This window comes from Macrobrachium nipponense, chromosome 21 (genome assembly GCF_015104395.2).
Source record: "Macrobrachium nipponense isolate FS-2020 chromosome 21, ASM1510439v2, whole genome shotgun sequence".
Taxonomy (NCBI): Eukaryota; Metazoa; Arthropoda; class Malacostraca; order Decapoda; family Palaemonidae; genus Macrobrachium; species Macrobrachium nipponense.
In genome coordinates this window covers 68913680-68941539 of record NC_087212.1, presented here as the reverse complement: position 1 = coordinate 68941539, position 27860 = coordinate 68913680, and the positions used below count along the sequence as shown (strand labels likewise).

The following is a 27860-nucleotide window of genomic DNA, read 5'->3' as shown; positions in this document are numbered from 1 at the left end:
AGAAAAAACTCTCAATCCCCATAGATTCCAGTTTCTTCAGACTCGTAACCTTAAAAATGAGGGGGGCAAATATAAATAAAACAAAGTATATAACAATTCGAGTTTATTCTGGAAATGCTCAAGAATTATTAATAAGATATCCAGTAATGAGACTCAGAGACTGAATCAATCGCTTTGTATCGGTTGTTGCTAAAGGGTAGTACTACGCTGGCCTGTTAACTATGGAAGAAAACGGTAACCCGGGTAATTATAATATTCGTGTTCAGCACCGATACCAGTGTCACACACAATCAAGGCCTTGCACACGATCAACCTTCTTCCAGCCACGGTGTAGTTTAATACACCTAGAACGTGCTTCCAGCCAGCGAAGCTGTTTTTCTTGTACCATTGGCCTTGGTACCACCCAGAGCGCATCTGGCTGCTAAGTTACCTCACGGTCAGAGACTAAAAGCCACACATCACAACTGGAAGTTAAAAATTGCGAGAATTCTTGCAACCTGCGGCGGTCAAGAAGTGCAGGGAAACTTCTGGAACAACATGTCGTCTGGGAAGACGTTTGAGGTTGCGTTGGCCAACACCACTCTATCTACTGTCGCCGAGAGGAAGGAACCTGATAAGAAATAAAAAGAATAGTATCAAAACGACACACGGGCTAACTGGTTGACGGACAAAAAGTATCAGAAATCCTCTAACAAATCTTTACGGTTTTGTCATGAGTCTCACCTGACGCCAAATGCTTGATTCTGTCATGAAACTCTCCTGGCTCTCTGTATATTCGGAAGAATCTGGAATCTATGTGTGTCGTACTGCTCGCAGAGAGGCCGCTCTGAATATAATAATAATAATAATAATAATAATAATAATAATAATAATAATAATACTTAGGAAGCAGACCCTTTCTCAAGCATACTTAATTAACAGTAATGGCTACTTCAGCAGCGTTACACTTGTAGAGATTCTTCTCTATTTTCCGAATAGCGGCTTTTTCCATGCTACTTAACAGGCTAGTAGAGCGCCTATAGAGGTCATGATCAAATACAGTGTCAAAATCGGTGTATATATTTGAATTTTACAGATAAACTATTATATCATAGTCATCAAAGTCATTAACAATATTCTCTTTCTCTCTTTCTAGATGTCTGGCAGCTCCAGACGAAAGCTCGCTTTAAGAGAGAGAGAGAGAGAGAGAGAGAGAGAGAGAGAGAGAGATAATATTGCTAATGACTTTCATGACTATGATATAATAGTTTATCTGTAAAATTCAAATATATTACCGATTTTGACACTGTTTGATCATAACCTCTATAGGCGCCCTACTAGCCTGTTTAAGTAGCACGGAAAAAGCCGCTATTCGGAAAACAGAGAAGAATCTCTACAAGTGTAACGCTGCTAAAGTAGCCATTATTTTTAATAATAATAATAATAATAATAATAATAATAATAATAATAATAATAATAATAATAATAATAATAAACTAAACATTACGTATTCCAGGAAGACAATTTTCTGGAAATCAAATAAGGGTCATTCTTATAATGATAATGTCTACAATATTGTGATCTCATAAAGAATTGAGTATACAGTGAATTATGAATGATTAAAGAAATAAAAAACGCTTTCTTTTTCAGAGAGAGAGAGAGAGAGAGAGAGAGAGTAGGCGAGAGAGAGAGAGAGAGAGAGAGAGAGAGAGAGAGAGAGAGAGAGAGAGAGAGAGAGAGAGTCGAATGCATACGTACAGACACAGTTATCCCGTTGTCAACAGTAGGAGAGAAAAAGTTCCTTCTCCCCTGCGTCTCCAGCATCACGAGATCACCGCTGGACTGGCAAAGAATTCTCGATGTGAAGTAATGGAACCGGAAGCACCCTTGAAACAGAAAGTTCCTGATTCGGAGGCGCTGTCAAACTTAGGCCTAATCCATATTTTGTCATTTTCTCCACGTCGATTGTGTGATGTAACAAGTTTGTGAGAATAATGGTAAGTATCCTAATAAACATTGTATTTTTTTTATCTACATTACTTTTAATCTTTTTTGAAAGACAGACCAACGAAAAAGAAAAACACTTATTTCCCAAACAGACCGAGAAAGTATTTGGAAGTCAAGGATATGTCATGAGAAAAAAGATAAGGTAATCTCCAAGAAAATTGGCGCCAAAATGGAAGATGCGCGCATGCGCATGCGACCATCTCTGGAGAGCGAGTTCATATCTCCCGATAAAAGACAGTGACAGTCTAATCATCAGTGAACGAGCTAAATGTCACTTACTTGCGTTATTACTGCCAGTGAGTCGAGAGACGCTAAAGGAGGAAGTTGCCGTGATGTAGGTGAGGTAGAGGGCATGATCGCCTTTCAGCCGGATGGAATAAGACCCTGTTCGTTCCTGCCTGTGAGTCACTCGGGTTCCCTGTCTGCATTCTCGTCCGAAGACCGATCCTGAAAGAGATGGCGCAACGTCACAAACCCGTAGCGGAGTACCGTCGTCGGTGCACCTCACGCAGTGCACTGTAAGTATTACTTAAGCTTCTTCGCAGCGTCCCTCCGTTCCCTAGATTCAACCCCTTTCATTCTTTTTACTGCACCGCATTTCATATTCTCTCTCTACCATCTTGCTATCCACCTTCTCCTACCAAATGTTTCATAGTGCAACTGCGAGGTTTTCCTCTTATTACCTGTCAAACCTCTCTGCTCTCAATTTCCCTTTTAGTGCTGAATAACCCCGTTAGGTTCCAGCGCTAGGCCATTGGCCTAAATTCTATATACCATTCCATCCAGCAACATTACAACAACTAGACATATGGAAACAAAATTTAATATTAACGAAAACAAGGAGATGCAGATATGACATGTTATCGGGCAATATTTAGATAAGTTTTAAGTCATGCACTTTGTTTATAAGCTGAGAATCCCTCAGCAAATAAATATCTTGACTATAAAGCATGGAACAGATGACGAGATGAAGGATGCCCATACAATACACATTACAAATTACACTCACGTCTTTTTCTTTTCACCAAATCGATCACGAGCGCCACTGGGGACTCTGAATTTCGTAGTTCCTGAAAGAAGGAGGAAGAGGAGCTTCGTTATGAAATAAAAAAAATAGTTTTTCTTTTTAACGTATTCATAATATACTTTTATTTCAAGTGAACGATCACATTTTCAGTTTTTTCATTTAGAAATTCTATACACACACACTGTATATGTATATATAGTATATTAATATATATATATATATATATATATATATATCTATATATATATATATATATATATATATATACATATATATATATATATATAGACGCAAAATAACACAATGTTTTGAAGGTGTTGGCAAAACTTGTATGACCACTGGATGGAGTCGGCTTAATCTGAAGCAAAAATTAGGCGTATATGATGATAATGTTATACACGGCATATTTTACTTCGATGCAAGTGCGAATTTTGAAATGTAAATCGTTGATGGCTATCTCTCTCTCTCAGTGGCAACGCCAAGTGTATCCAACTGGAGCCAAAATAAACAAGGCCACGCCATTCAGCGTGGCATAGTAAAGACTGTCTCTGTACTACACCAGAAATACTCCCATCTTTTACAACCGTCCTTGGCTTATCTCTGTGCCAGAGAGCTCAGTTGCTAAGTACCATTTTTTAACCTTTTTTTTTTTTTACGTTCTTTTCGCTACCAAAGTTTTAGGCCAAACAGTACAAGATAAGAGATTTTGTCGCAAACGACTGACCCAATTATGCACATCTGCCGTTATTAGACTCATCTGTAAAAAGAGCACTGATGGATTCCAAGCTTTTTGTGAAGAACAAGGCGAATCACTAAACCATCTGGTGACGTGCGATTCTGAAGTAGGAGAAAAAAAAAAAGATCATCTAACCGAGAATATGATGCGTTGCCCTTACGGAGATTAGACTTTGGTGTATCCATATTACTCCTCGTTCCAAGAGATAAATCCCTTCTGCTTCGAAAAGATGGCGCTGTGTGTGATCTTGCTTTCCTAAATCGTCAACATGGTGATGAAACACTTACCAAATGTTTTACTGGGGGTTTCTTCGCTATTTGAATAGGTAATAGTCTTGTAAATCAGACACTGCATTTCCTTTTCCAAGTGAACAAGCAAAAATGGATATAGCAACGAAAGACGCTTAATTGTAAAAATAAACATGGGTACATAGGTGTCACAGAGAAGAAGAAGAATACGGGAAGAGGTGCCAAGCATCAGCAATTTAAACTTGAGTCCAGGCATCGAGTTTGTCCTTACAGGAAAGGTTAACCAAGGATGAAGTGAACAACTGCAGAAAATGATGATAACATAGCAAGATGCGCAGAAAGCAGAAGACGGGGAAAGCAAAATCGGTCAAGGCCGAGAAGTTTGCGGATATCAAACCAGAATTCGTTCGCGATGGACTAGGCGAAATTCATGTTACCTGCGGTCACCTTTAGGTAGTCTTACTTAAAGGGAATCTCACCTCTGGTACAAAGCGACCGTGATTCATGATAATGACAAACAAGTAAAAGAAAATGCACCGCGTATAAGCGGTATGAAACTCTTAGCCCCGGACCATGAAAATCTCAATCGGCCGTGGTGGCCTGTGTTGTTGTGGTGCCATACGCACGATCATGACTAACTTTAACCTTAAATAAAACAAAAACCACTCAGGCTAGAAGGCTGCAATTTGGAATGTTTGATGATTGGATGGTGGATGACGAACGTACCAATTTGCAGCCCTCTAGCCTCTGTAGGTTTTAATATTTGAGGGGCGGACAAAAAAAGTGCGAACGGACAGAGAAAGCCATCTCTACAGCTTTCTTTTACGGACAACAAAACAATCTGGGGAATTCTACATTAATAAATCGAAGCAGAAGGGGACGGTGTACAGAAAGAAAGAATGCCCGAGAATGGAGAGAACGTAGGAGGTGTGATAACAGTAAAGATGACGAGAGAGAGAGAGAGAGAGAGAGAGAGAGAGAGAGAGAGATAAGATACATTGGTGGAACTGATCCACACTGAATAACTAAGAAAAAGACATTTACAGTCTTGTGGCGATAGTAGATTCACATCGTAACCGTCCATATGATGTCTAGGCCAGTCCCTTACGACGCTCCTGATTGGCTGTTACTAAGCCAATCACAGGACTGGAAACTCTCAGTCTCTCTCTCGAGAGTTCACATAAGCAGGATGTATGTTCCACCTCTCCTGAGGACCAGTCCTGTGATTAGCTCACCAACAGCTAATCAGGAGCGTCGTAAGGGACTGGCCTAAACATCACATGCACGGTTGATGTGAATCTACTATAGTCACAAGACTGTAAATGTCTTTTTCTTAGTTATGCAGTTCCACCAATGTATCTTATCTCTCTCTCTCTCTCTCTCTCTCTCTCTCTCTCTCTCTCTCTCTCTCTCGTCATCTACTATAGTCGCAAAATTAAATTTCTTTCCCTCCGAGAGTCACAATTTCGTCATCAGAAAACTTGAGGAGACGAAAACGGGGAAAAACGAAAGAAGAAGAAGAAGAAGCATCACTCACCAAACGAGCTTGACTTTCCTGTAACGCTGAGTCATCCTCCACGGTCATCCCCTCGTCTGGGCGTGGCGAGATCGTCGGTAAATTTTGCCTAGTGGGTGTCCTTCGAAGCACTGGGAGTCGTCCCGCTTCTGCGTAAAGTCTGGGAGGCAAAATCACGGTTAGAAACTTAGAATACTGTCACCACAATCTTCTCTAGAGATTCATTTCAAAATTTCACGAGTTAATCCGTAAAGACTATTCGGTGCTATGCTATAGCAGGCGGTCTACGTAGAGGGATCAAGCGTGTTTCGCCGTGATTAGTACTATAGTAGATTCACATCAACCGTGTATCTGATATCTAGGTCAGTCCCTTACGACGCTCCTGATTGGCTGTTGATAAGCCCAGGGCTGGAATCTCTCAGTCTCTCTCGTGAGTTCACATAGACAGGATGTATACTCCACCTCTGCTGAGGGATACGTCTTTCAAAAGTATCCCCCAGGCGAGGTGGAACATACATCCTGCCTATGTGAACTCTCTCGACAGGCTGAGAGTTTCCAGCCCTGTGATTGGCTTATCAACAGCCAATCAGGAGCGTCATAAGGGACGAGCCTAGACATCAGATGCGCGGTTGATGTGAATCTACTATAATACTAATCACGCGAAACAGTGTAGAAACACTCAAGGAAACCGCCTACTAAAGTAGCATCATCATTAATATAGGTTAGAATTGTCCAAAAATGAGCAACTTTAGTAAACAAGTGAATTTTCGAAAAAAGGATGAAAGAAATCATTATTTGCAGGAGTTTTTACTAAAAGAGTCGAAAGAATGAACTCTCTTAGTCACAAATCCTTCAGCAACGGTTTCTTTAATCCTTTTTTCGAAAATTAATTCATAAATTAAGTCGTTCATTTTTGCAAAATTCTTGTGGCTCATCGTAAATGAAAGAATCACGTTCGGTAAATTAAGAAAGCTAGAATTGACGTACTGAAATATCTTACAATAAACCGAAACAAGTCCATTTCTGTCGGCAACGAAAATTGAGATGATAATTTTTGTGTGATTCTGATTTTGCAATCAAAACTATACCTCATTTCATATTCTCTTTCTTCCATCTTCCTTTCCAGCCTCTCCTGACAATTGATTCATAGGGTAACTGCGAGATATTTTCTCCTGTCAACACCTTTCAAACCTTTCATCGTCAATTGCCGTTTCAGTGCTGAGTGACCTCATAGGTCCCAGTGCTCGCCCTTTGGTCTAAATTCTCTATTCAATATAAGTCAATACGCCTGCATCGAAGCTTAACATCCGTGACATAAAAAAAAAATCACCACTATTACTCAGAAGTTATAAGACTTTCCGGTTTCTAAGAGAGAATTTGGTAATTTATTAAGTTGTACGTATTTATCATTGTCTTAAACAAGGGGGTAACATTACTCATAATACTTTACAAACTCCGTTTGTCATCCGGGTTTAACTGTCAATCATTTATTATTATTGTTGTTTGCTATTTTACGTCAACGGAGACAAGCTGATCTGCATGCTTCCTTTCCTTTGATCATCACCTTTTCTCTTCCTACTACATTTCTTATCTTATCTGTTGCTTCTTCACCTTCAGATTAAGGACCAGAGGAGCTGATAAAGATGAGCTAAAAATAAACTCGGGGATGCCTCTCTTCGGTCATGCTATCTCTCAGGTAAGGACGACTCAGTTTTGTCTTCCTCTTCTTTGTTTCAATATCAGGCGCTCTCCTCCCTGTCCCGTTTGTACAGTTCACTTCCGCGTTTCGATTAGACTTTGGTTATTGCAAATCAGCAAAGATAAAAGAACAGACCAGTAAGCAATGCGGAAGAACTAGGAGTCTTTCAAAATAAAGAAGATTGTTATACTAACTGCCAAGTTAGTTTTTTTTAACGAAAGAACGAAATGCCTCCGGCACTGATCGGTATGAAACTAGGACACCTGGTGGAATGGGAATTCAGATGGCCTGGAAAAGGAAGATCACGCACCTGTTCCTAGAATGCAGTCACAAAACAATTCTGGAATTTAACGTATGGGAGAAGATAAGTCCAAGGCGTGTAAAGCAATAGAAATGATTAGTGAGTGAGTTTGGCTCTAATCTATACCGCCTCGTTCTGCAGGAGTGGAGATAAGGTAGGCCTAGGCCCACTATGTATAAGAAACCTATTTACAACGACGCCCTGTTTTCAGAATCTGTATATTCTGATTCATTGTCAAGGTTACCTTGGATGTAGAGGCTGTCATAACTACTAAAAACAGAAACACGAGAGTCGTACTTACTGAACGGTGCATAAACATAAGCTAGCAGTCATGACTAGCAGTCGAAATGAAAGCATACGAGTCAAGGATACCTCACTTCTCACTGCCAGCTACTACTCATTGCCCCAAGAACTTCATACTCGCTGACACAGATCGACATCTATAATAACACAACACAGTCACCTCCTCCTATCGCGGCCACTGGTTGAGGACGACTGACGACGGTGAACCGGCAGGATATTAATATTGTCTTGGATCTCTTCTTGACTCAGGGGTTACCACATTTCACGGAAATTCTTAACAGGGATTCCAAGGGCCTGGCGGGAGGGAGGATGTCTTAGGAGCCCCAACTTCATTTGTTTGTTCAGTAGGCTGATTAGTTGCATGCCTCTTGCATAACTTATCAGTATGCGAGGCTGGTAAGCAAGCCCGTGGGAACGGGGATGGTGGTGGGGGACAGGGCGGGATTCAAGTGACATCATTGAATGTAAACTGTGACCCTCCCGACCGCTGCAGTGTTCGATTAGGCCGCGCTGTATATCTGTCAAACTCCCTTCAGATTAAGCGGGCCTCTTTGATAAAAGGGTGGTGGGGAGACACGGGGTTAAGGAAAAATCCTTAATTGGTCCGAATCAATACATTATGGCTATTGTTGTTGGACTCTTACGAAAGGAAATGAAGTTGACCAATGCATTTAGGGAGATAGAACTTCAAGAAGGTCACTGATATCGTGCTGGTATGGGACCAGGAAAATTATAGTTTGGACTTTCCCCAATTAGGAAGACTCTTCAGCTCAATTCTTGGACAACTACTCCAGCCGTAAGTGAACCTTGTTACCTTGAAAAAGTATAATTTCTCTACTTGCCTGAGCTATGGGTCCTTTTGCCTAAATCGCATATTCCATTCAATTCCCATCCTCCCAATAGAGCCAAACCAATGGCTCCATGAACCAGCAACCATGACAGGCAGTCCTTTAACGAACTTTTTTTTTTGGGGTGGTGGTGGGGATTAGATAAAGGGACACAACCGTTGTTAAAATACTTTTCGTCTGTAGGCGAGGTAGATTTGAAATATGTGATCCTGAAGAAGATCAGTGAACAGTGAGATGTGCTTGACGCTAAAAAATATGGGAGAAACAAGTAGAGTATTTTTTTCTAAATAAAGACGGGAAAGATGGCAAATGTTATCAAGTTTGCTAATCTGGTCTCTTACACATAACACACCACACGAGCACACTGATAACACACACACACATATATATACATATATATATTATATAATATATATATAGTAATATATATATATATATATATATATCTATATATATATATAAATAATAATTTGATATTGAAGTTATTATACCTTAATAAATCTCGCTCAAAAAGAATTATAAATTATAAAGAAACCAAGCCTTTGGTTTTTGAAATAAATATTGACAACCGACTTTGACCATTCGGCTATTAAGAAAAATGGCAAGTCATGCTTGTATAAGTGCGTGTGTGTGTGTTTGTGTGCATGTAAGAATATAACTGGTTTATAGCATGACTATCTTGAAGCCTGTGATTATATGAAAATTCTGTGATATGGAGATATCTCACAAAAATAACGAGGATTATATCTACACCAAAAGGGGTCACTGACTTGAAATTCAAGCTTCCAAAGAATACGGTGTTCATTAAGAAGTAAGAGGAAGTAAAGGGGAATACAGAAAGAAGAGATCCCACATATTAAAAAAGAAAAAGAATATATAAAAATCTAATATAATGCAGGAAGAATGCCATTAGGGTAGTCGTGCATTGCATTTCCTCTTCAACTTCTGAAGTTCCATCTGCATGACAACTTCTGGGAGTCTGTTCCACAGTCAAACAGGGAGAGGAATAAAGGACCTCTGGAACTTAGAAGTTAGACAATGTGGCACATTCACTGCATACTTGTGCTGCTGTTCAGCGAATCTGTCTGGCTGGTCTCGGCAGATGAAGGGGATCAGGGATGAATCGTTCATGTGAAAGATCTCTGTCGAAATACAATTTATGAAGAAGTGTCAAACAAGAGACCATCCGTCGATGGTCCAAGTCATAATTGCTACTGACGTGGGCATTTGATGCGCGAACTCATATTCATTTCGTCTCTTTGCCACGAATGATTTGAACTGTAACCTACTTTTCGAAATATGGCCATGCAGACACTTCTTTCAGGAAAGGTGGAAACAGGTATCAAAGCAATAGATGTTGACATTTCAAGTCTGTCCAAATAACAAAACTAATGTGAAAGCTTTGTCTATCCGTCTGCACTCTTCTCTGTCCGCCTTCAGATCTCAAAAACTACTGAGGCTACAGGGCTGGAAATGGTTCTGTGGATCGTCCACCCTCCAGTCATGAAACATAATTAATTGCAGCCCTCTAGCCTCAGTACTTTTGATTTAATTTAAGGTTAAAGCTAGCCATAATAGCGCGTCTGGCAACGATATAGGCGAGGCCACCACCGGACGTGGTTAAAGTATCATGGGCCACGGCTCATACAGCATTATACCGACACCACCGAAAGATAGATCTATTTTCGGTGGCCCGGGTTATGCGATATACAGAAAACTCGATTTCTTCTGCGCATATTTTACCTGTTGATTAATGTTGTTGCGTCTGCTTGTCGTCACTGAATAAAATCAGTTTCACCAGCCAAAGAATACAGGTACAATACTCATGGTAACTGTCTGGGCAATCATCTGTAGGCCCAGCGTGTACAACGCGACCTTCCCTCGCAACATATTGATCAGCTTTGTACCTGTTGACATGGAATTTGCTAGACCGGCATTCCGTACACATCTAGGAATGAAGACGCTTATGTTTAGAGCGTTTATGTCTTTATGACACGAACGGATGAGGCAATCTAGGAGCACTTTGCGTCATTAGAATTACATTTGAGAAGATACGTGTTTCAGTATAGTCTAGGCGTGGCCATGCGTAGAGGAGTGTGGGAATGTACGTATACACTTGTTTGAGTGTTTCTGCCTGTTTTTTCGAGTTTCTTACTAATTCATGATTCTTCCACTGCGAGTTCCTCTATCAAGAATTTGCTTGGATGCTACGTGTAGCTTTCTTTGAATTACTGAATCAAACAGTCGTCCCCGTTTACCTGTACGATTAGCGATTCCTACAATGAATGTGATTTAGTTATTTAACTTTGGTATAGAGAGAGAGAGAGACTTTAACCATCTCAGCACTTTTGTTCGCTGCTACTTTGGCTTTCTATATAATATATATATATATATATATATATATATATATATATCAATGTATATATAATATATACATCATATATACATATATATATATATACACATATATATATATATATTATGTATATATATGTATATATATATATATATTGATATATATATATATATATATATATATATATATATATATATATATATATATTAGTAGATCAAATAGATATTGTGGTGTTCAATAAACATAATATATAGAGATAATCTAGTTTTCTGTAAAAGAAAACATTGAGATGGCTGTCTGTCCGTCCGCACTTTTTCTGTCCGCCCTCAGATCTTGAAAACTACTGTGGCCAGAGGGCTGCAAATTGCTATGTTGATTATCCATACACCAATCATCAAACGTAACAAATTGCAGCCCTCTAGCCACAGTAGTTTTTTTTTTTTATGTAAGGGTAAAGTTAGCCATGACTGTGCGTCTGGCAAAGAGAGGCCACAACCGGGCCTTGGCTGAAAGTTTCATGTGTCGTGGCTGAGAGTTTCTAGTGCTAATCAAGTCCACGACTAAGAGATGATAAGATGGACAGGAAACGTTATCTAGGATAAAGATACTGAATCTAGATTATTATTATATTTCAGTAGATAAAACCTAGTCACATGAAACACTGATTCACAGGGGCCACTGACTTGAAATTCAAGCTTCCAAAGAATGCATGTTGCAACCTCCCACCGCAGACCCACACACACTGCAGCAGTAACTGATCATGATACAGAAACAGTGATTTGATATTTCATCGACCTGTGGGAGACGCGAATCCGCGACATCTGAGTGTCATTCCACTAACTAACCACTATACTATAGTAGATTCACATCACCCGTGCATATGATGTCTAGGCCTGTCCCTTACGACGCTCTTGATTGGCTGTTGATAAGCCAATCTCAGGGCTGGAAACTCTCAGTCTCTCTCGAGAGTTCACATAGGCAGGATGTATGTTCCACCTTTCTTTAGAGATAGGCCTTTCAAACGTATCCCCGAGGAGAGGTGGAACATACATCCTGCCTATGTGAACACTCGAGAGCCCTGAGAGTTTCCAGTGCTGTGACTGGCTTATCAACAGCCAATCAGGAGCGTCGTAAGGGACAGGCCTAGACTTCGGATGCACGGCTGATGTGAATCTACCATATGAATCAATTGTTTACTTAGCAACGGGACCTACAGCTTGCTGTGGGATCCGAACCACTTCGGGAAATGGATTCCTACCACCAGAAAGACATTCCTCTGATTTCACGTTGGCAGGGCGGGGTATCGAACCCGTACCCTGAGATCGGTAGTCAAGCACGTAACCGACCCGTCCAACTGTATAGCCCAACGGTACTAGATTTCGAGTCGCCTCAAAATGATAAAGAGAGACAATACAGTGACGTATATCTTAGTTGGCTGGCAGGATGTTACAGAGAAGGACATAATGAAGGACTTAGGCGTATCCTTCCCGTTCATGTGCGCGTAATCATTTTCGTATTGCACTGGGAAGAGGGAGGGATAAAAACCTTACAGAGAGAGAGAGTTACAAGGATTAGAATGTCCCTAAGACTTTTTAGTCCATCCGAGGAGACATCGAGTGCTCACTTATCTCTTGGAGCAGGTTTTCCTGTTCATTCACAATGTCCTAATGATTTTGTCTAGCTTTCTTTTAAACTCTTCCACGCTGTTGCTGTTTAGAACTGCTGGTGGCAGTCTGTTCCAGCGTCACGTCTCTTGTATGTGAAGAAGTTCCCACACTGGGATGCGTTGTATCTCTTTAGTTCCAGTTTCCATCCATTATTTCTTGTCTGGTTTATTCGCTTAACGTAAATAGGTATCTGTCAACTTTCGCTATGCCTTTCAGAATGCGAGAGAAGTTAATGAAACAAACAAGAATTTAAAAAGGTGTTTTATTCACTATAAAATAAGCATTATAGATATAATCACAGCCACTTCCATTAAGGAAGAAAATAAATATTTGTACAAAACCCTTATAGGCCACTGAGTTTCTGAACACGAGTTACTCTTTGGTCAGAATGGAATAAATATCGGAATAAATAAATAAATAGAAGCGTATACATTAACAGTCAACATCACACACACACACACACTACATACATACATATACTATATATATATATATATATATATATATATATATATATATATACACACACGGCGTATTTCAACCCATTTTCCTCGCTATTTGGTTTTCCCAGCTCCAGAGGCTTGACGCAACCAGTGACAAAATCAACCGGAAGTGACGTCACAGTCGAACATGTCGAATTGGACTGCGGTGCCGCTGGTCTCCAGCTCCTCTTCGGTGACTGTGGAAACGGTGCCGTTCTCGACGTGTAGGTACCGACCTGCAATAAGAGATTTGTTGAATTGATCAATAAACAACTAAGTAAATACACAAACAAAGCAAATAGATAAATATGTGTCTATGTGTGTAACAGCTCAAATGACAATGTCCCCAAGGTGCTCGAGACCTACCCGAGTGCATGTTCTGTATGACGTAATACGCGTCGCCCTCATCTTTCTTGAATATCCTGAAGAATCTGTTGTCTGTCCTTGTGGCTGACGTGACGTCACTCGATGCATCAGTCTGTCAAGTGAAGAGAATCGTTAGCCTTTCGTTAAAAAAAAGAACGCATATTGTTTGTTTGTTTCAGAATCTCCGTAGGAGAGATCATTTTCGATGGAACTGTGGTAGAGACTTAAGCACACACGCACATATATATAGGCCTACATAACACACGCGTGATACTTACGTGGACTCCAACTATCCCGCTGTCGTTTTCACTCAAATACTCTCCTCCTTGTTGGGATTCCATGACGACAAACTCTCCGCTGGCCAAGACTGTGACTCTGAATTTGTGCTTTCTCATACACACTGTTCGGGGAAGAAGAAGAAGAAGAACACGTCGTTAAGTGAAAGGAAGAGAAGACGATCTGTTTCTCAGCGTCATTTTATCAAGTTCACAGGTGAAGAATTCATCTCGAATTATCGTCGCATACTTACAGCTGTTGTTTTCCATTTGTCCCGAGCCAACGACTACAGATCCGTCATCGATATGCAAAAAGTTGATGAAGTCACTGTTGGGCCGAAGTTTAACGCCATGCGTCGACCAGTGCCTGCTCCTCTTGGGACTAATGCCTTCTGCTGAGCCTGCAATAGGACAATAGACTAAGATGAACTTCACGTGCTTGGTAGTCGATGCTGTAAAATCTACGGTTACGTATATCCCAGTTTCACTTTCGGATTTCTAAACGTTTTCCGTAAAAAAAAAAAAAGTGAAGCTTACGATTTTACCCTAGCAAGTGCTGTTGCAAATTTCAATAATAATAATGATGGTTATTATATAAACCCCTAATCTCAGGGAATAAGCCTACATGGGCCATCTACATGAAATTCAGGCTTCCAAAGAATATGCTGTTAATTTTTAAGAAGTTACACAAGATCATGGGAAAGTCTGCTAGAAAAGATCAGAGATTAGAAAAGGAAGAGAGATAAATGAATAAATGAATGGGTAAAAAGATCCAAATACGAATGAATGATTCGAGCCACTACGGAGGAAATGGTAACGCGATGAAAACATAGAAATAGCGAAAAACGTGTCCACTTACGCCGAGGCCTGTAGTGGGTACCAGAGTCGCTCAGGGGAGGAGATGAGAAATCACTATCTTCGATCGGGAGCAGATTCTGAAAGATGGAGAAATAAGTAAATTAAATAAGTATATAAGTAAGCGATAATAATAGCAGGTGAAAACTTAAGAAAGCAAAAGCGATCTTTAACTTTGTAGACAACAAAGTGTTTGGATTAAAATTCTCAAGTGAGAATCTAGAAGACGCACCACTGGAAAAGTGCAATGATATTGCTTTAAAGTTACCTAAGGCAGCAAAGTGCAGTGATGTTTCTCTATAAGAGTTATTTTCGAAGGTAATTTAAGGCAACTCTTTTCATGCCAGTTCAGTTGAAAGATAATGATTTTGAGCGGAAAAGAAGACTTACATTTGAGATGACGCTTTCGTCAGTCCTTTCTGTGGCTGGAGCTCGTAATCTGCATTTTGAGAAACATTATGAAATATCGTCATTGTGGATTACATTTTACTTATTATTATTATATTCTATATTATATTTCACTTATCACTATATTATATTTCACTTATTTGCTATATTACATTTCACTTATTGCTATATATCTTACACACCGTCAATGTGGATTACATTTTACTTATTATTATTATATTCTATATTATATTTCACTTATTACTATATTATATTTCACTTATTTACTATATTACATTTCACTTATTGCTATATATCTTACATAATATGCGGTCAGATATTATGTTAACGTGTACGTCAGAATTTTAGCTTTAGATTATTCTGCTATAACTGTAAACGCTCACTGAGATATTTCTATCAAATCAATACGTGGTTAGTGTGAAGCTAATTTAGAAAATTGCAAGGCATATATATATACATACATACATATATATATATACTATATATATATATATATATATATATATATATATATATATATATATATATATATATGTATGTGTGTGTGTGTTTGCTTTCGTATTATCCATCTCCTGTTCTCTCTTACCCAGTCAAGAATCCCAGGAGAAGAGCTACTCCCGAAACGCCGACGAAGGACTCATGGCTGTTGGGACTGGTCACGTCTGCCCCTGTAACGTTCTGTGGAAGTCTCATGGTGAGCGAAGGTCCTTCTTGAGTTACGGTAACGTCGAGATGTGGAGGCGTCCTTCCTACACGGGGAGAGAAGAGAAATGTTCAAAATGTTTCCAGAGATCCTGCTCAACTTTGGAGAGTAAGATAACAACCGTTTTTTCAATCTAGTATATGTAGTACTCTTGCATCGCTGACCGGGAGCGAGTTTTACCTCTAACAGCAGCTGAGAATGGACTGAGTCAAGTTCTTGCCCAACAACACTGTTTGACGATTGCACTGCTTGTGATTCTGCTGATCGCTAGTCACAATGTGGCCGGGTAATAGATTCGCCGGCTTATATACCGGTTCACGAGTAAACGGGGAAATTACTCTAGGACAGTCATCAGGCTGCGTTTCCGGGCCTCTCGCGAGCCGCGGTATGGTAGTGTTCTTGGGGAAAACGTTGCTTACGAACACTAACGTTCGTAGGACTCATGTCACGTGATGTAAGCTTAGCTATACGAGTAGTGATCGTACCCCATGAAAGTCCTATCTTTGCGACGCATGTTCTGACGAGAGGCGCCTGTCGAATCTTCTCAGGCGCCTAGGAGAAATAATAGAATAACGAAATGTACGTTGAGATTACCATGATCATATGACTGAATCGGGGGTTACTCATTAACACTGAATATAGAAGGATAGTCTGCCTCTTAATAGGAAAACAAGACAGTGCAACGTAGTTTATGTTTCTTCAGCGTAGGGCCGTTAAATTCATAATTTTTCTGCGAAAACAGCTTATTCAATAGGCTTCATACACACACCTTAATAGTTTGACGTCATTTGAAATATTGCCTATCGTACGTTCATGAGAGTAACGGGAGAAAAACCTCCTGAAACGGAGCTCTGAACGTTCCTGCCGTCCTATTGATTCTCGAGAGAAGAAGGAGGAGGGAGATGACTGTGTTTACCTGGACCTGGAAGTTCATTCGTACTCGTCTAGACCTCGATTCGTATGCTCATGGTTTCGTCTGCTCGAGGAGCGAGCAGATAATATCCCTTATGGAAAACGCTCATAAACTTTCTTTTTCCCTTTATAGTTTGACATTCTCCAGCAATGTGCCGTCGGTTCAATCTTCATTCTCTTTTCACATTAAAAGAAAAATAAATTGATCGATGTGCCCAAAGTTCATTGAGACTGTTACCGATTTATCATGATGATGCTGAGGCAAACCAGTCGTCAAAATTGCCAGTTTCTGATGCCTAAGCGTGATTTAGGCAATCACAGCCTACTGGGTTGATGCTTAATCCCATAACTGAAACAAGGAACTTACAGTTCATTCTCCAGCTACAAATAAATAAATAAATTAATTAGTAAAGATAAATAAATAAATACATAAATAAACTCATGATTTCTTTATACATGTAGAAGTCAATAATTCAAAAGTTCCTTTTGCATCTTCCTTAGAATAATTCTAATCGTCTTTTATTTAATGAATATTCCTTCAATTTAAGTGAAAGTATTTTTTTTTTCATGGCTATATCCCGGATGCCTTATCTCGAAAGCTCCCGTGGGCGCGCGCGCCATTTTTTGTTGTTGTTTGTTTATGTCGGTTTTCAGTGAATTTGGTTGCTTTATTTACTAACTCACTGATATGATGAACTTCAATAAAGCACAGACAAGTCTTTGGTTTTGTGTAAAAGGAAACTATTGAGAGGGCTTTGTTTGTCTGTTCGCCCTCAGATCTTCAGAACTACTGAGGCCAGAGGGCTGCAAATTGGTACGTTGATCGTCCACCCTCCAATCATCAAACATACCAAATTGGAGCCGCCTAACCTGAGTAGTTTTTAATTTATTTAAGGTTAAAGTTAGCCATGGATCGTGCGTCTTCACTTGACCGTAACTGGGGGGCAACTGAGCACTGCCCGGTCACGGATGAGAGTTTTATAAAGCAGCACATCGAGATTATCATACAGCATTATACGCTGTACAGAAAACTTCGGTGCATTTTTTTTTACTTGTTTATTTATTTATATATTTACTTTTTAGATTGGCGGCGTTCGTACGTATTCAGGCAACTACAAACACAGAGTAATGATCAGACTTCAGTCATCCAAACGTTATTGTCGGATTCGTGAGTGATAGAAGTTTGTGGAAAAAAAAAAAAAAACGACGGCTCTTTTCAAAGATCAACGGAACCAAGTCTGTAGAGTAGTCATTCATTTCTGTCGAAACGAAAGAAAACGTCTCATGCAGCTGCTAAGTTCGAGGGCTTGAAAATTATATATATATATATATAGATATATATATATATATATATATATATATATATATATATACTATATGTAGTATATGAATTTTTATCACATCACCGTGATTCATATACACGCATTCACCTACAAATGTCCTTGAATATCCAATTCGCTGTACCTCGGAATTAATGTATCTTCATAAATGTTAACCCAAGTAGAATTTTTTGGATATTAAAGGACATTTGTTGCTAAATACACACACACACACACACACACACACACACACACACACACACACACACACACACATATATATATATATATATATATATATATATATATATATATATATATATATATATATATATATATATATATATATAAACATACTTCACTAAAGCGCCCCCTGTAAAGAACAAGATAATGAAAAGAGCGCTAAACATATTGCAAGCAGAGGTCAGTCATGAAAGCAGTCCAGATAGACAGACAGACGGTGGTCATGAACTACCGGGCGAAACGTGCGGGCCAGACGGACACGCAACAGCAAACTTCAATACCTCGTTTCATACAGGTGACAGACAACGTAGAATCCCAGCCCGGGATTTCAGTGGGTCTAATAAGCTTACGTATCCAGTAAAAGAAAGTTATTATTGAGATGGTGTTGAACGTCCGTCAGCAGTTTTTTTCTGTCCGCCCTCAGTTTTCAAAACTGCCGACGCTCTTGAAGGGAATGAGTTTCGATTCCTGACTACAATACTGCTGTAATGAGTGAAGCTGGGGGCAGAATTCTATCACAAAATACAACAGAGTTTTAGAGAACCAGTACTGTGCAGCAGAACGGGATCCACAGGTAGAACATACACAAGCAGTGGGTGGGCTCCATTGTAGCGCGGAATGAGGCAGAAGAGTATTTTTAGGAAACAAGTTGCAGATGGTCAATTAGTATGTTGATCATCCACCTTCCAGTCATCAAAAGTACCAAATTGCAGCCCCCCTGGTCTCCTCAGTAGTTTGTATTTTATCGAAGGTTAAATTTAGCCACGATGGTGCTTCTGGCAACAATATAGCATAGGCCTACACCGGGCCGTGGTTAAAGTTCCATGAGCCGCGGCTCATAGAGCATTATACCGACAGATAAATCTATTTTGTGGGAGCCTTGATTATATGACGTAGCTGCTGTACAGTTAACTCGATTGCGCCGAAACGTATTTGTTTTCATTTATGGTCACGCGACCTCGCTTCGCCTGAGATCTTGGGACGGGAGAGTTGGGGGGGCTGTTGTCGGGCGGGCGTCGAACCTGTTGATTCGTCAATACTACGCGGTTAGAGATGGCTTGGTGTCTGGTATATTGCGCGCACGCGCAATGACCAGCCCTTCATTTCTGCTGCTCTTTATCTAAGGTTTAAAATGGAATGAAGGGAATCAAATAATTATCTCTCTCTCTCTCTCTCTCTCTCTTCTTTGTCTGTAGGTGGCCTGCGCAAACAATGCTGATCTGAGGTGAGCTGAAAGTTCATTAGCATTGACAATATATTCATTGATTAATTATTTGCATTTTATTTATTTATTTGAACGATTTACTTCAGTAAAAAAAAAATCATTGTTAGACCAAATAAAGCAATAACGTCTATGATAGCTTTCAGCTGAGACCATCACCCAACGAATTTTCCCGCTATTGGAGAATCTGCTTCCTTAGAGCTACATGAACATGTCATGTTTTCATTAACCACAATGGCCTCTTAACGTCTCGCTTTCTACACATTTTGGAAACACTTGTAACTACTAAGCCTATAGATCTAAATGAAGAGAGCAATGAAGATATTCTGATGCCCGGCCGGGATTCGATCTCGGGTCCGGGGCATCAGAACGAGTCAACAATTATTACCTGTTAATGGATTTTCAAAAGAGCTTTTAACCATTATTCTAATCGTGGCCAGCATTCGTTATCTAGTGATGTAATCTGTATTCGCTTTCTCTTTAGTTGTCTGTAAAAGAAAACTATTAAGATGGATTTGCCTGTCCGCCCTCAGATCTTCAAAACTACTGAGACCAGAGGGTTGCAAATTGGTACGTTGATCACCCACCCTCCAATCATCAAACATACCAAATTTCAGCCCTCTACCCTCGGTAGTTTTTACTTTATTTAGGGTCACAGTTAACCATAATCGTGCATCGTGCGACTTCACTGGCGAGGATATAGCATAGGCCACCACGGGGTGGTGGTTAAAGTTTCCTTAGCCGCAGCTCATACAGCATTATACCGAGACCACCGAAAGACATATATATTTATATATACATATATAGTATATATATACATTTATATATATAATATAATGTAATATACGTATATTTATATACATAAGAGAACTAACCACATATAAATCGAGTTTACTTCAGTGGACGATAGACATTTTCTAGCACTGCTATTGTAGTGATGATAGTATCCCGGCCGTTACGAAGCGCCTTCGGTAACCTGCATTTGAGAGTTTCCTATCTGCTGGAGCCAGAACATTTTGAGAGAGAAGCCATTGGCCCACTCAACAACAACAAAACAGCTCAGATTCTCAAAATCTGAAAAAGGAAAGAGAGAGCGGCGCGACTTCCTTCCGAGATCATGACGGGTTTCCTTCCTACTTATAAACTTTATCGTACTGTATAAGACTGTTTCCAACACATAGCTACTATAGCTGGTTCACTTAAAGTAGATTCTTGGAGGAGTCATATGCCTGCGAGCCGTTCGTCTGGCGGCCGCTGATTGGCTGGGAGCTGCCTACCTCCTGGTGTTAGCCAATCAGCGGCCGTCAAACAAACGTCTCGTAAACATAGGGATCATCCAAGAATCTACCTTAGGTCAGATCTGATTACGGTTTTCCACAGCTTCCGGCTGATGCTTAGGGCTGACGTCACGGCGTTCTCCGTAAATAGGAGGGAGTTGCTTTCCTTGTCCTGTTTTATCCCAGAAGGAAATCTTGTCTCGAAGGTGAAGATATAATAAATCTTTTCACGGATAAGGAGCTGATTTTCATTCTCGCTGTAGGACTTCTCAGTGCCAGAGGTCCTCCTCACACCGTTGGACTGCGTATAACCACCGCCATCTTGAATTCAAGATGGCGGTGGTATAACCGCCTCCCCGAGGTTGTCGTCCGACTGGAACTTCATAAACTTCAAGGGAAGTTGCAGTGCGTGACTACCCTAAAACTATCTTCCTTGCATTTTAATCCATTTTCATCTATTAGTGAATAGATTTATTTTTAATATGTTGGATCTCTTCCTTGTGCTTCGTCTTACTTCTTGCTAATATTCTTTGGAGGCTTGAATTTCAAGTGAATTAATGGCCTCTTTAGTGGGATTCTTCCATATGGGTAGCCTCCATTTTTTGGATGATAATAATAATAATAATAATAATAATAATAATAATAATAATAATAATAATAATAATAATAAATAATAATAATAATAATAATAATAATAATAATAATGTAGCATCTCCATATTTCCTTATTTTCTTCTCTTGTCCATTTCTTCCTTTGGTTTGCTTCTGTAGCTCCAATCTCAGGCTGTTGGTTATTGTCGTTGTGGTGGTCAGTTGCTGGATGACGACCTCCAAGTACCTGACCGTCTTCCCCTTCAATTGGGTTGAATACCTGGCTGCCGGACGAAGCTCCTCTGTTGCCAGAGGTTCCATTTACGTCGTTGTCGTTTATTCCTTCATTTCTTTCCATCATTGCTGAGCAAAAAAAAAAAATAAATAAAAAAAAAAATAAAAAAAAATAATAATGGATATGAGCATCATGGTCAATATAAACTTGCATACATCTTGATGGCTCAGTGGTTATAGTCGATATACCACCTTGCTCCCGACTCAGAAAGGTATATCAGCTCATATTTTGCCAGGGCTATAGGATTACCACGCGTAATTCACTTTAGATCTGTTTCTCCAGAGTAAAAGTGAATTGGATATTAATTTCACATGATATGCGTGAATTTTAAAATCTAGCGGTTACTAGAGAGGATGAGTATCAGTCTTTACGGTGTCTGAAATGGCATTCTAGACGCCAGGAGTTGCAAGAAACCAGCATTTTCTCTGTTCGCAGATTAGTGGTCTCTCTCTCTCTCTCTCTCTCTCTCTCTCTCTCTCTCTCTCTCTCTCTCTCATCCAAGAGAAAGTTAGAAGAGAGAAGAACGAAAGAGTGAAAGTCAGGTCGTTTTTTTTTTATTTCATCTTTCTTAGCTTTTTCGCTATTCTTACAGCAACTTTTTTTTTACTTGTCTTGACAATTTCGAGCACAACAAAAGTTGATAAGTTTAGTCGTAAAGTAACGAACAACATGCATTTTTCATTCTTTTTATTATATTTTTTGCAAAAGATAAAATAATGCAAAATAGAATATTTAATTCCGTTTGCGTCTTAGATACCCAAAGAATTCCACAATCAAAAACTTGGCATGCGATGTTCTCAGAACCGTATGACGTCATCGAGTGAAACCTCTTTATTAAAAAAAAGAGTAGCGACGTTTTTAGCCAATAGGACATCATCTTCTTAAAGCTATAGATCCTGCAAGAGTGGATCACGATGATATAGCAGGTGCTGGAGTATTATAGTTGTAGTGGTGGTGGTAGTCGTAGCCTCTAAAACGGCACATCATCTGGATGACAACGCTACCGGGGAAAAGGATGTAAGATTGCTTCATCAGTGTAACGTTGTCCCCTGGTGGTCAGTCAGTATAAGGATGCTTTATGACGCAACATTTCGTTTACTTACGTTTCTTCTGAACTTAACGGAATCATCCTGAGAAAAAACAATAGTTACACCATGTGTCGAAGACGCTGGTCAACTTGTTTTCGATTACCGAACGTACTAAAAAAAAAAGGGTGGGGCTTGGGGAGAGGTTTTCTTCGTGTGACAAAATGTCGATTCATTGATAAGATTTCCGCTGTGTGAAAGGGCAGCGGATCCTATACTATTTTCTCGTGAAGGGAATCTAGAAACTAATGTATCTAGAGAGAAAAAAAAATGTGTATTCTGATTGCACCATTGATGACCTCCTAGAATAAGCGCGTCACTATCATAGCGAATCAGTGTCTGTCAAGGGGAAAGTACCATGCTGGTTCTATGGAAGAAGAAGAAGAAGAAATGACGGTTGTCCAACGTTTCGCTGACATCTTACGTTTGCATTTCATCTGCGAAGGGGATGTTGGCTATCTGTCTCCTGCCATAGCCGGGGGGAAACGGAATTGCCGCAGAGGTATTGTCCCGGGCTCTTCATTTGTTTCTCACGTGAGAAATACTCAAAATGTCCCCTAGGGATCTGAATGTCAGGCCGCTTGTGATTAGCTGGACCACTTTCGTGAGCTGGACGAAGGGGAAACATCTTGAGGGAATAATTCTCGTCAGTGAGCTATAGATAGATGGCTGAACTTTCTAGTATTTATGATGCTAAGTCTCTCGCGGGATGGGAGGAGGTGTCCAATAAGCTACCTTCTCACGAGGCATCATTCCATTCCAGTTCGAATAGAAAGATTATTGGACTGTTTGTCTTTGTGACTGTAGAGAGAAAGAGAGAGGGCGGGTGGGGCGGGGGGGGGGGGGGGGGGAGAGATCACGAGTTTCAGAGAGAGAGAGAGAGGGAGGTGGGGTGATCACGAGTTTCAGAGAGAGAGAGAGAGAGAGAGAGAGAGAGAGAGAGAGAGAGATATCACGAGTTCCCGAGAGACCTTACCTTCAGACCTTACACCTTGTTCGGGTTGCCCCAGGTCCCTCAGAGTGAGGCACCTCTAATGTCTACCAGATAGTTGCTATTGCATCTTCCGGTATATTTTGCATCTTCCAATCTTGGATGGTCTGGGATGCAGCTTAGATATTTGTCGAGCTTATTCTTAAACACATCTACGCTCACTCCTGATATATTCCTCAGATGAGCTGGCAACGCATTGAATAACCGCTGGATTGTCGATTCTGGTGCGTAGTGGATTAATGTCTTGTGTGCTTTTCTTATTTGTCCTGGTATAGTTTTGGGCACTATTAATTTACCTCTGCTTGCTCTTTCTGATATTTTTAGCTCCATGATGTTTCCGGCAATTCCTTCTATCTGTTTCCATGCCTGAATTATCGTGTAGCGTTCTCTTCTCCTGTAAAGGACCTCTGTACACTCTCTATTTGTGCAATATCCTTTTGGTAGTGTGGGTACCATATCATATTGCAATATTTGAGTGGACTACGAACATACGTTTTATAAAGCATAATCATGTGTTCAGCTTTTCTTGTTTTGAGTGCCGTAACAACATTCCCATTTGTGCTTTGCATTTTGCCAATAGAATTGCTATTTGATCATTGCATAACATGTTCCTATTCAACATCACACCAAGGTCTTTAACTGCTTCCTTATTAGTGATTGTCTCGTTATTAGGTTCCTAATATGCATATAGCCTTCCTTCTCTATCTCCATAATTCATTGATTCAAATTTATCAGAGTTAAATACCATCCTATTTACCTCTGCCCATTCATATACTTTGTTACGGTCTCTTTGTCGCGCGTTCCTATCTTCATCACAAGTAATTTCTCTACTTATTCTTGTGTCATCGGCGAAACTACTCACTACCGAGTCCTTAACATTACTGTCTATGTCTGCAATCATAATAATAGACAGCAATGCAGCTAGCACCGTACCTTGTGGCACACCGGATATTACCTTAGCTTCATCCGATTTCTCATCGTTTGCAATAACTATCGGTTTTCTGTTGTGTAAAAAAGAAAGTGTGAGAGAGAGAGAGATCACGAGTTTCGGAGAGACCTTACCTTACCTTACAGACCTTACATGTTGTTCGGGTTGTCCCAGGTCCCTCAGTATGAGGCACCTCTAATGTCTACCAGAGAGTTGCTAGTACGTCTTCCGGTATATTTTGCATCTTCTAATCTGTGATGGTCTGGGATGCAGTTTGGATATTTGTCGAGCTTATTCTTAAACACATCTACGCTCACTCCTGTTATATTCCCCAGATGAGCTGGCAACGCATTGAATAGACGCTGCATTATCGATGCTGGTGCGTAGTGGATTAATGTCCTGTCTGCTTCCTTATTTTTCCTGGTATAGTTTTGGGCACTATTAATCTACCTCTGCTTGCTCTTTCTGATATTTTTAGCTTCATGATGTTTTCAGCTATTCCTTCTATCTGTCTCCATGCCTGAGTTATCATGTAGCGTTCTCTTCTCCTTTCTAGACTATATAATTTTAAGGATTGTAGTCTTTCCCAGTAGTCAAGGTCCTTAACTTCTTCTATTCTAGCTGTAAAGGACCTTTGTACACTCTCTATTTGTGCAATATCCTTTTGATAGTGTGGGTACCATATCATATTGCAATATTCAAGTGGACTACGAACATATGTTTTATAAAGCATAATCATGTGTTCAGCTTTTCTTGTTTTGAAATGCCGTAACAACATTCCCATTTTTGCTTTACATTTTGCCAATAGAATTGCTATTTGATCGTTGCATAACATGTTCCTATTCATCATCACACCAAGGTCTTTAACTGCTTCCTTATTTGTGATTGTCTCATTATTAGGTCCCCTATATGCATATAGCTTTCCTTCTGTCTCCATAGTTTATTGATTCAAATTTATCAGAGTTAAATACCATCCTATTTACCTCTGCCCATTCATATACTTTGTTACGGTCTCTTTGTCGCGCGTTCCTATCTTCATCACAAGTAATTTCTCTACTTATTCTTGTGTCATCGGCGAAACTACTCACTACCGAGTCCTTAACATTACTGTCTATGTCTGCAATCATAATAATAGACAGCAATGCAGCTAGCACCGTACCTTGTGGCACACCGGATATTACCTTAGCTTCATCCGATTTCTCATCGTTTGCAATAACTATCTGTTTTCTGTTGTGTAAAAATTCTTTTAACCATCTTCCTACTTTATCCACTATAGTGACTATATTATGTTTTCTAATTTTCTTCGCTAATATATTATGGTCTACCTTGTCAAAAGCTTTTGCAAAGTGTAGATAAACCACATCTGTTTCATTTCCGCTTTTCATATTTTTGTATCTGTTCTCACGGTGGACTAACAGTTGGGTTTGTGTACTTTTTCCGGGTAAAAAACCATGTTGTCCAATATTAAACAGATTATTTTTTATTAAATGTTTCATAATATTTTTCTTCATTACCCTTTCATACACTTTCATAATATGTGATGTTAGACTCACAGGCCTATAATTACTTGCCTCTAGTCTTGATCCACTTTTGAATGTAGGGGTAATATATGCTAATTTGTGCTCATCATAAATCTTGCCTGTATCTACACTTTGTCTTAATAATATTGCAAGTGGCTTTGCAATAGAATGAACTACTTTCTTTAACAAAATAGCAGGAACTCCATCAGGCCCTGCTGCAGCTCCATTTTTAATTTCATTAATAGCCTGCACAATATCAGCTTCAGAGAGAGAGAGAGAGATCACGATTTCCGAAGAGAGAGAGAGAGAGATCACGAGTTCTAGAGAGAGAGAGAGATCACGAGTTCCAGAGAGATCACGAGTTCCAGAGAGAGAGAGAGAGAGAGAGAGAGAGAGAGAGAGAGAGAGAGAGATGGAGGGAGAGATCACGAGTTCTAGAGAGAAAGAGATAGAGAGAGAGAGAGAGAGAGAGAGAGAGAGAGAGAGAGAGAGATCACGAGTTCCAGAGAGAGAGAGAGAGAGAGAGAGAATGAAAATCTTGAAGACGTTTAGGGTAACGTTAAGTGGTAAACAAGGCCCCAAATGGGGGTAGCGCCCTCAGTGCACCTCACGCGGTGTACTGTAGGAATTACTGAAGGTTCTTTGCAGCGTCCTTCTGTTTCTTAGCTGCGACTTCTTTCATTCCTTTGACTGTACCTCCGATGATCATATTCTCACTTCCTTCTTACTTTCCACCGTCTCCTAAGGACCGTTTCATACTGTAACTGGCAGGTTTTCCTCCTGTTACACCTTTCAAACCATCTTTACTTTTAATTAGTTTCCCCTTTCAGTGCTGAATGACCTCATAGGTCCTAGAACGTGGTCTTAGCCTAACTCTTATGTTCCATTCCGTTCCAAGCAAGGCAGATAATCAAGGAAATGATAATCAATAAAATCCATCTGATATCAGCTTTAGGTTTCCTCTTCAAGGCTATCAGACAGGCCTTTGTAGCACAACTCAAGAGATGAGAGGAGATTAGGGAAAGCGAAAGTACAGGAAAGTGGAAGCAACCTTGGTACAACCTAGTTCTTGATCATGAGTGTCTTCCAACACGGACTTCGCTGATGATGCATAATAGCTGTCATGTCGATGTCATACACTGGTGTTTCCGTTGTCTGCTGGGGTTTTCCTCTAAATTGTAATATCCTATCATGATAGCGCGACTACATTTCTCTGGACACTTTCCTGATGTGATATTATCGTCGCTATTTCAGCACATGAAGCATATTCACATGAAACAAGGACACCAAAGGTGCCACCAAAGAATGTTGGTTTTAACCCCCCGCCGCTAAAGACCCCACACTGCAGCAGTAACTGAACGTGACACAGCGCCACTCTATACCAGCGGACCGTATATAGCGTCTTATCTGGCAATAATGGGACGTCTATGAGAAAAGTCTCATCTGTTACGAACGTACGCTGGAATTCCGCGAGGAAGATATTCCTTCCCATCACATTTTTTTTTACATATAAAGGAATGATATTATTTCATTTCCCCAATCCGTTGGAACCTTTCCCAGCTCCACTCTTACCTGACGCATCTTGGTCAGTTACCGGGTTCTTAAGCATTTGATTACGCTCTCTACAGCAACTTCCAGAACGTTGTAAAATTTGCACCAACGCTCACCTCCGGATTGCATTCGAGAGATCTTCAGACACAAT

The 27860-nt window shown here is 40.0% G+C and overlaps 3 protein-coding genes across 4 annotated transcripts in view; 1 reads left to right on the top strand and 2 right to left on the bottom strand.

The window, feature by feature from the left end:
• Positions 1-88: 88 nt before the first annotated feature.
• On the bottom strand, positions 89-8059 carry LOC135198121 (uncharacterized). The gene is made up of 7 exons (XM_064225585.1): positions 7815-8059; positions 5535-5673; positions 2996-3056; positions 2266-2433; positions 1738-1865; positions 724-826; positions 89-610 (listed from the first exon to the last, which is right to left on the bottom strand). The coding sequence occupies exons 1-7, from the start codon at positions 7868-7870 to the stop codon at positions 507-509; spliced, it is 759 nt and encodes a 252-aa protein (XP_064081655.1). The 5' UTR covers positions 7871-8059; the 3' UTR covers positions 89-506.
• Positions 8060-13173: 5114 nt separating this feature from the next.
• LOC135198122 (uncharacterized) lies at positions 13174-15793 on the bottom strand. The gene is made up of 7 exons (XM_064225586.1): positions 15660-15793; positions 15056-15104; positions 14670-14745; positions 14065-14211; positions 13814-13935; positions 13536-13647; positions 13174-13405 (listed from the first exon to the last, which is right to left on the bottom strand). Exons 1-7 carry the CDS (start codon positions 15764-15766, stop codon positions 13290-13292), a joined length of 729 nt encoding a protein of 242 aa, XP_064081656.1. The 5' UTR covers positions 15767-15793; the 3' UTR covers positions 13174-13289.
• The window catches only part of LOC135198123 (uncharacterized), a 61085-nt gene continuing 48973 nt past the window's right edge, over positions 15749-27860 (top strand). Inside the window, exon 1 of one of the 2 annotated variants that reach the window (XM_064225587.1) lies at positions 15749-15884. The gene's annotated coding sequence lies outside the window, so the exon portion shown is untranslated. The remainder of the gene's footprint in view (positions 15885-27860) is intronic. The other variant, XM_064225588.1, reaches the window with a different exon arrangement.

What these genes read in the sequence shown, in the direction of transcription:
- LOC135198122 (XM_064225586.1), bottom strand. Translation starts at nt 15,766, where the DNA reads ATGAGACTTCCACAGAACGTTACAGGGGCAGACGTGACCAGTCCCAAC. An exon ending in ACGAAAGCGTCATCTCAAAT is followed by an intron (nt 14,746 to 15,055) that starts GTAAGTCTTCTT and finishes TCCATCTTTCAG; the next exon opens with AATCTGCTCCCGATCGAAGA. An exon ending in TACCCACTACAGGCCTCGGC is followed by an intron (nt 14,212 to 14,669) that starts GTAAGTGGACAC and finishes GTCCTATTGCAG; the next exon opens with GCTCAGCAGAAGGCATTAGT.
- LOC135198121 (XM_064225585.1), bottom strand. Translation starts at nt 7,870, where the DNA reads ATGCTTTCATTTCGACTGCTAGTCATGACTGCTAGCTTATGTTTATGC. An exon ending in TTATGTTTATGCACCGTTCA is followed by an intron (nt 5,674 to 7,814) that starts GTAAGTACGACT and finishes TTTGCCTCCCAG; the next exon opens with ACTTTACGCAGAAGCGGGAC. An exon ending in ACAACGGGATAACTGTGTCT is followed by an intron (nt 827 to 1,737) that starts GTACGTATGCAT and finishes TATTATATTCAG; the next exon opens with AGCGGCCTCTCTGCGAGCAG.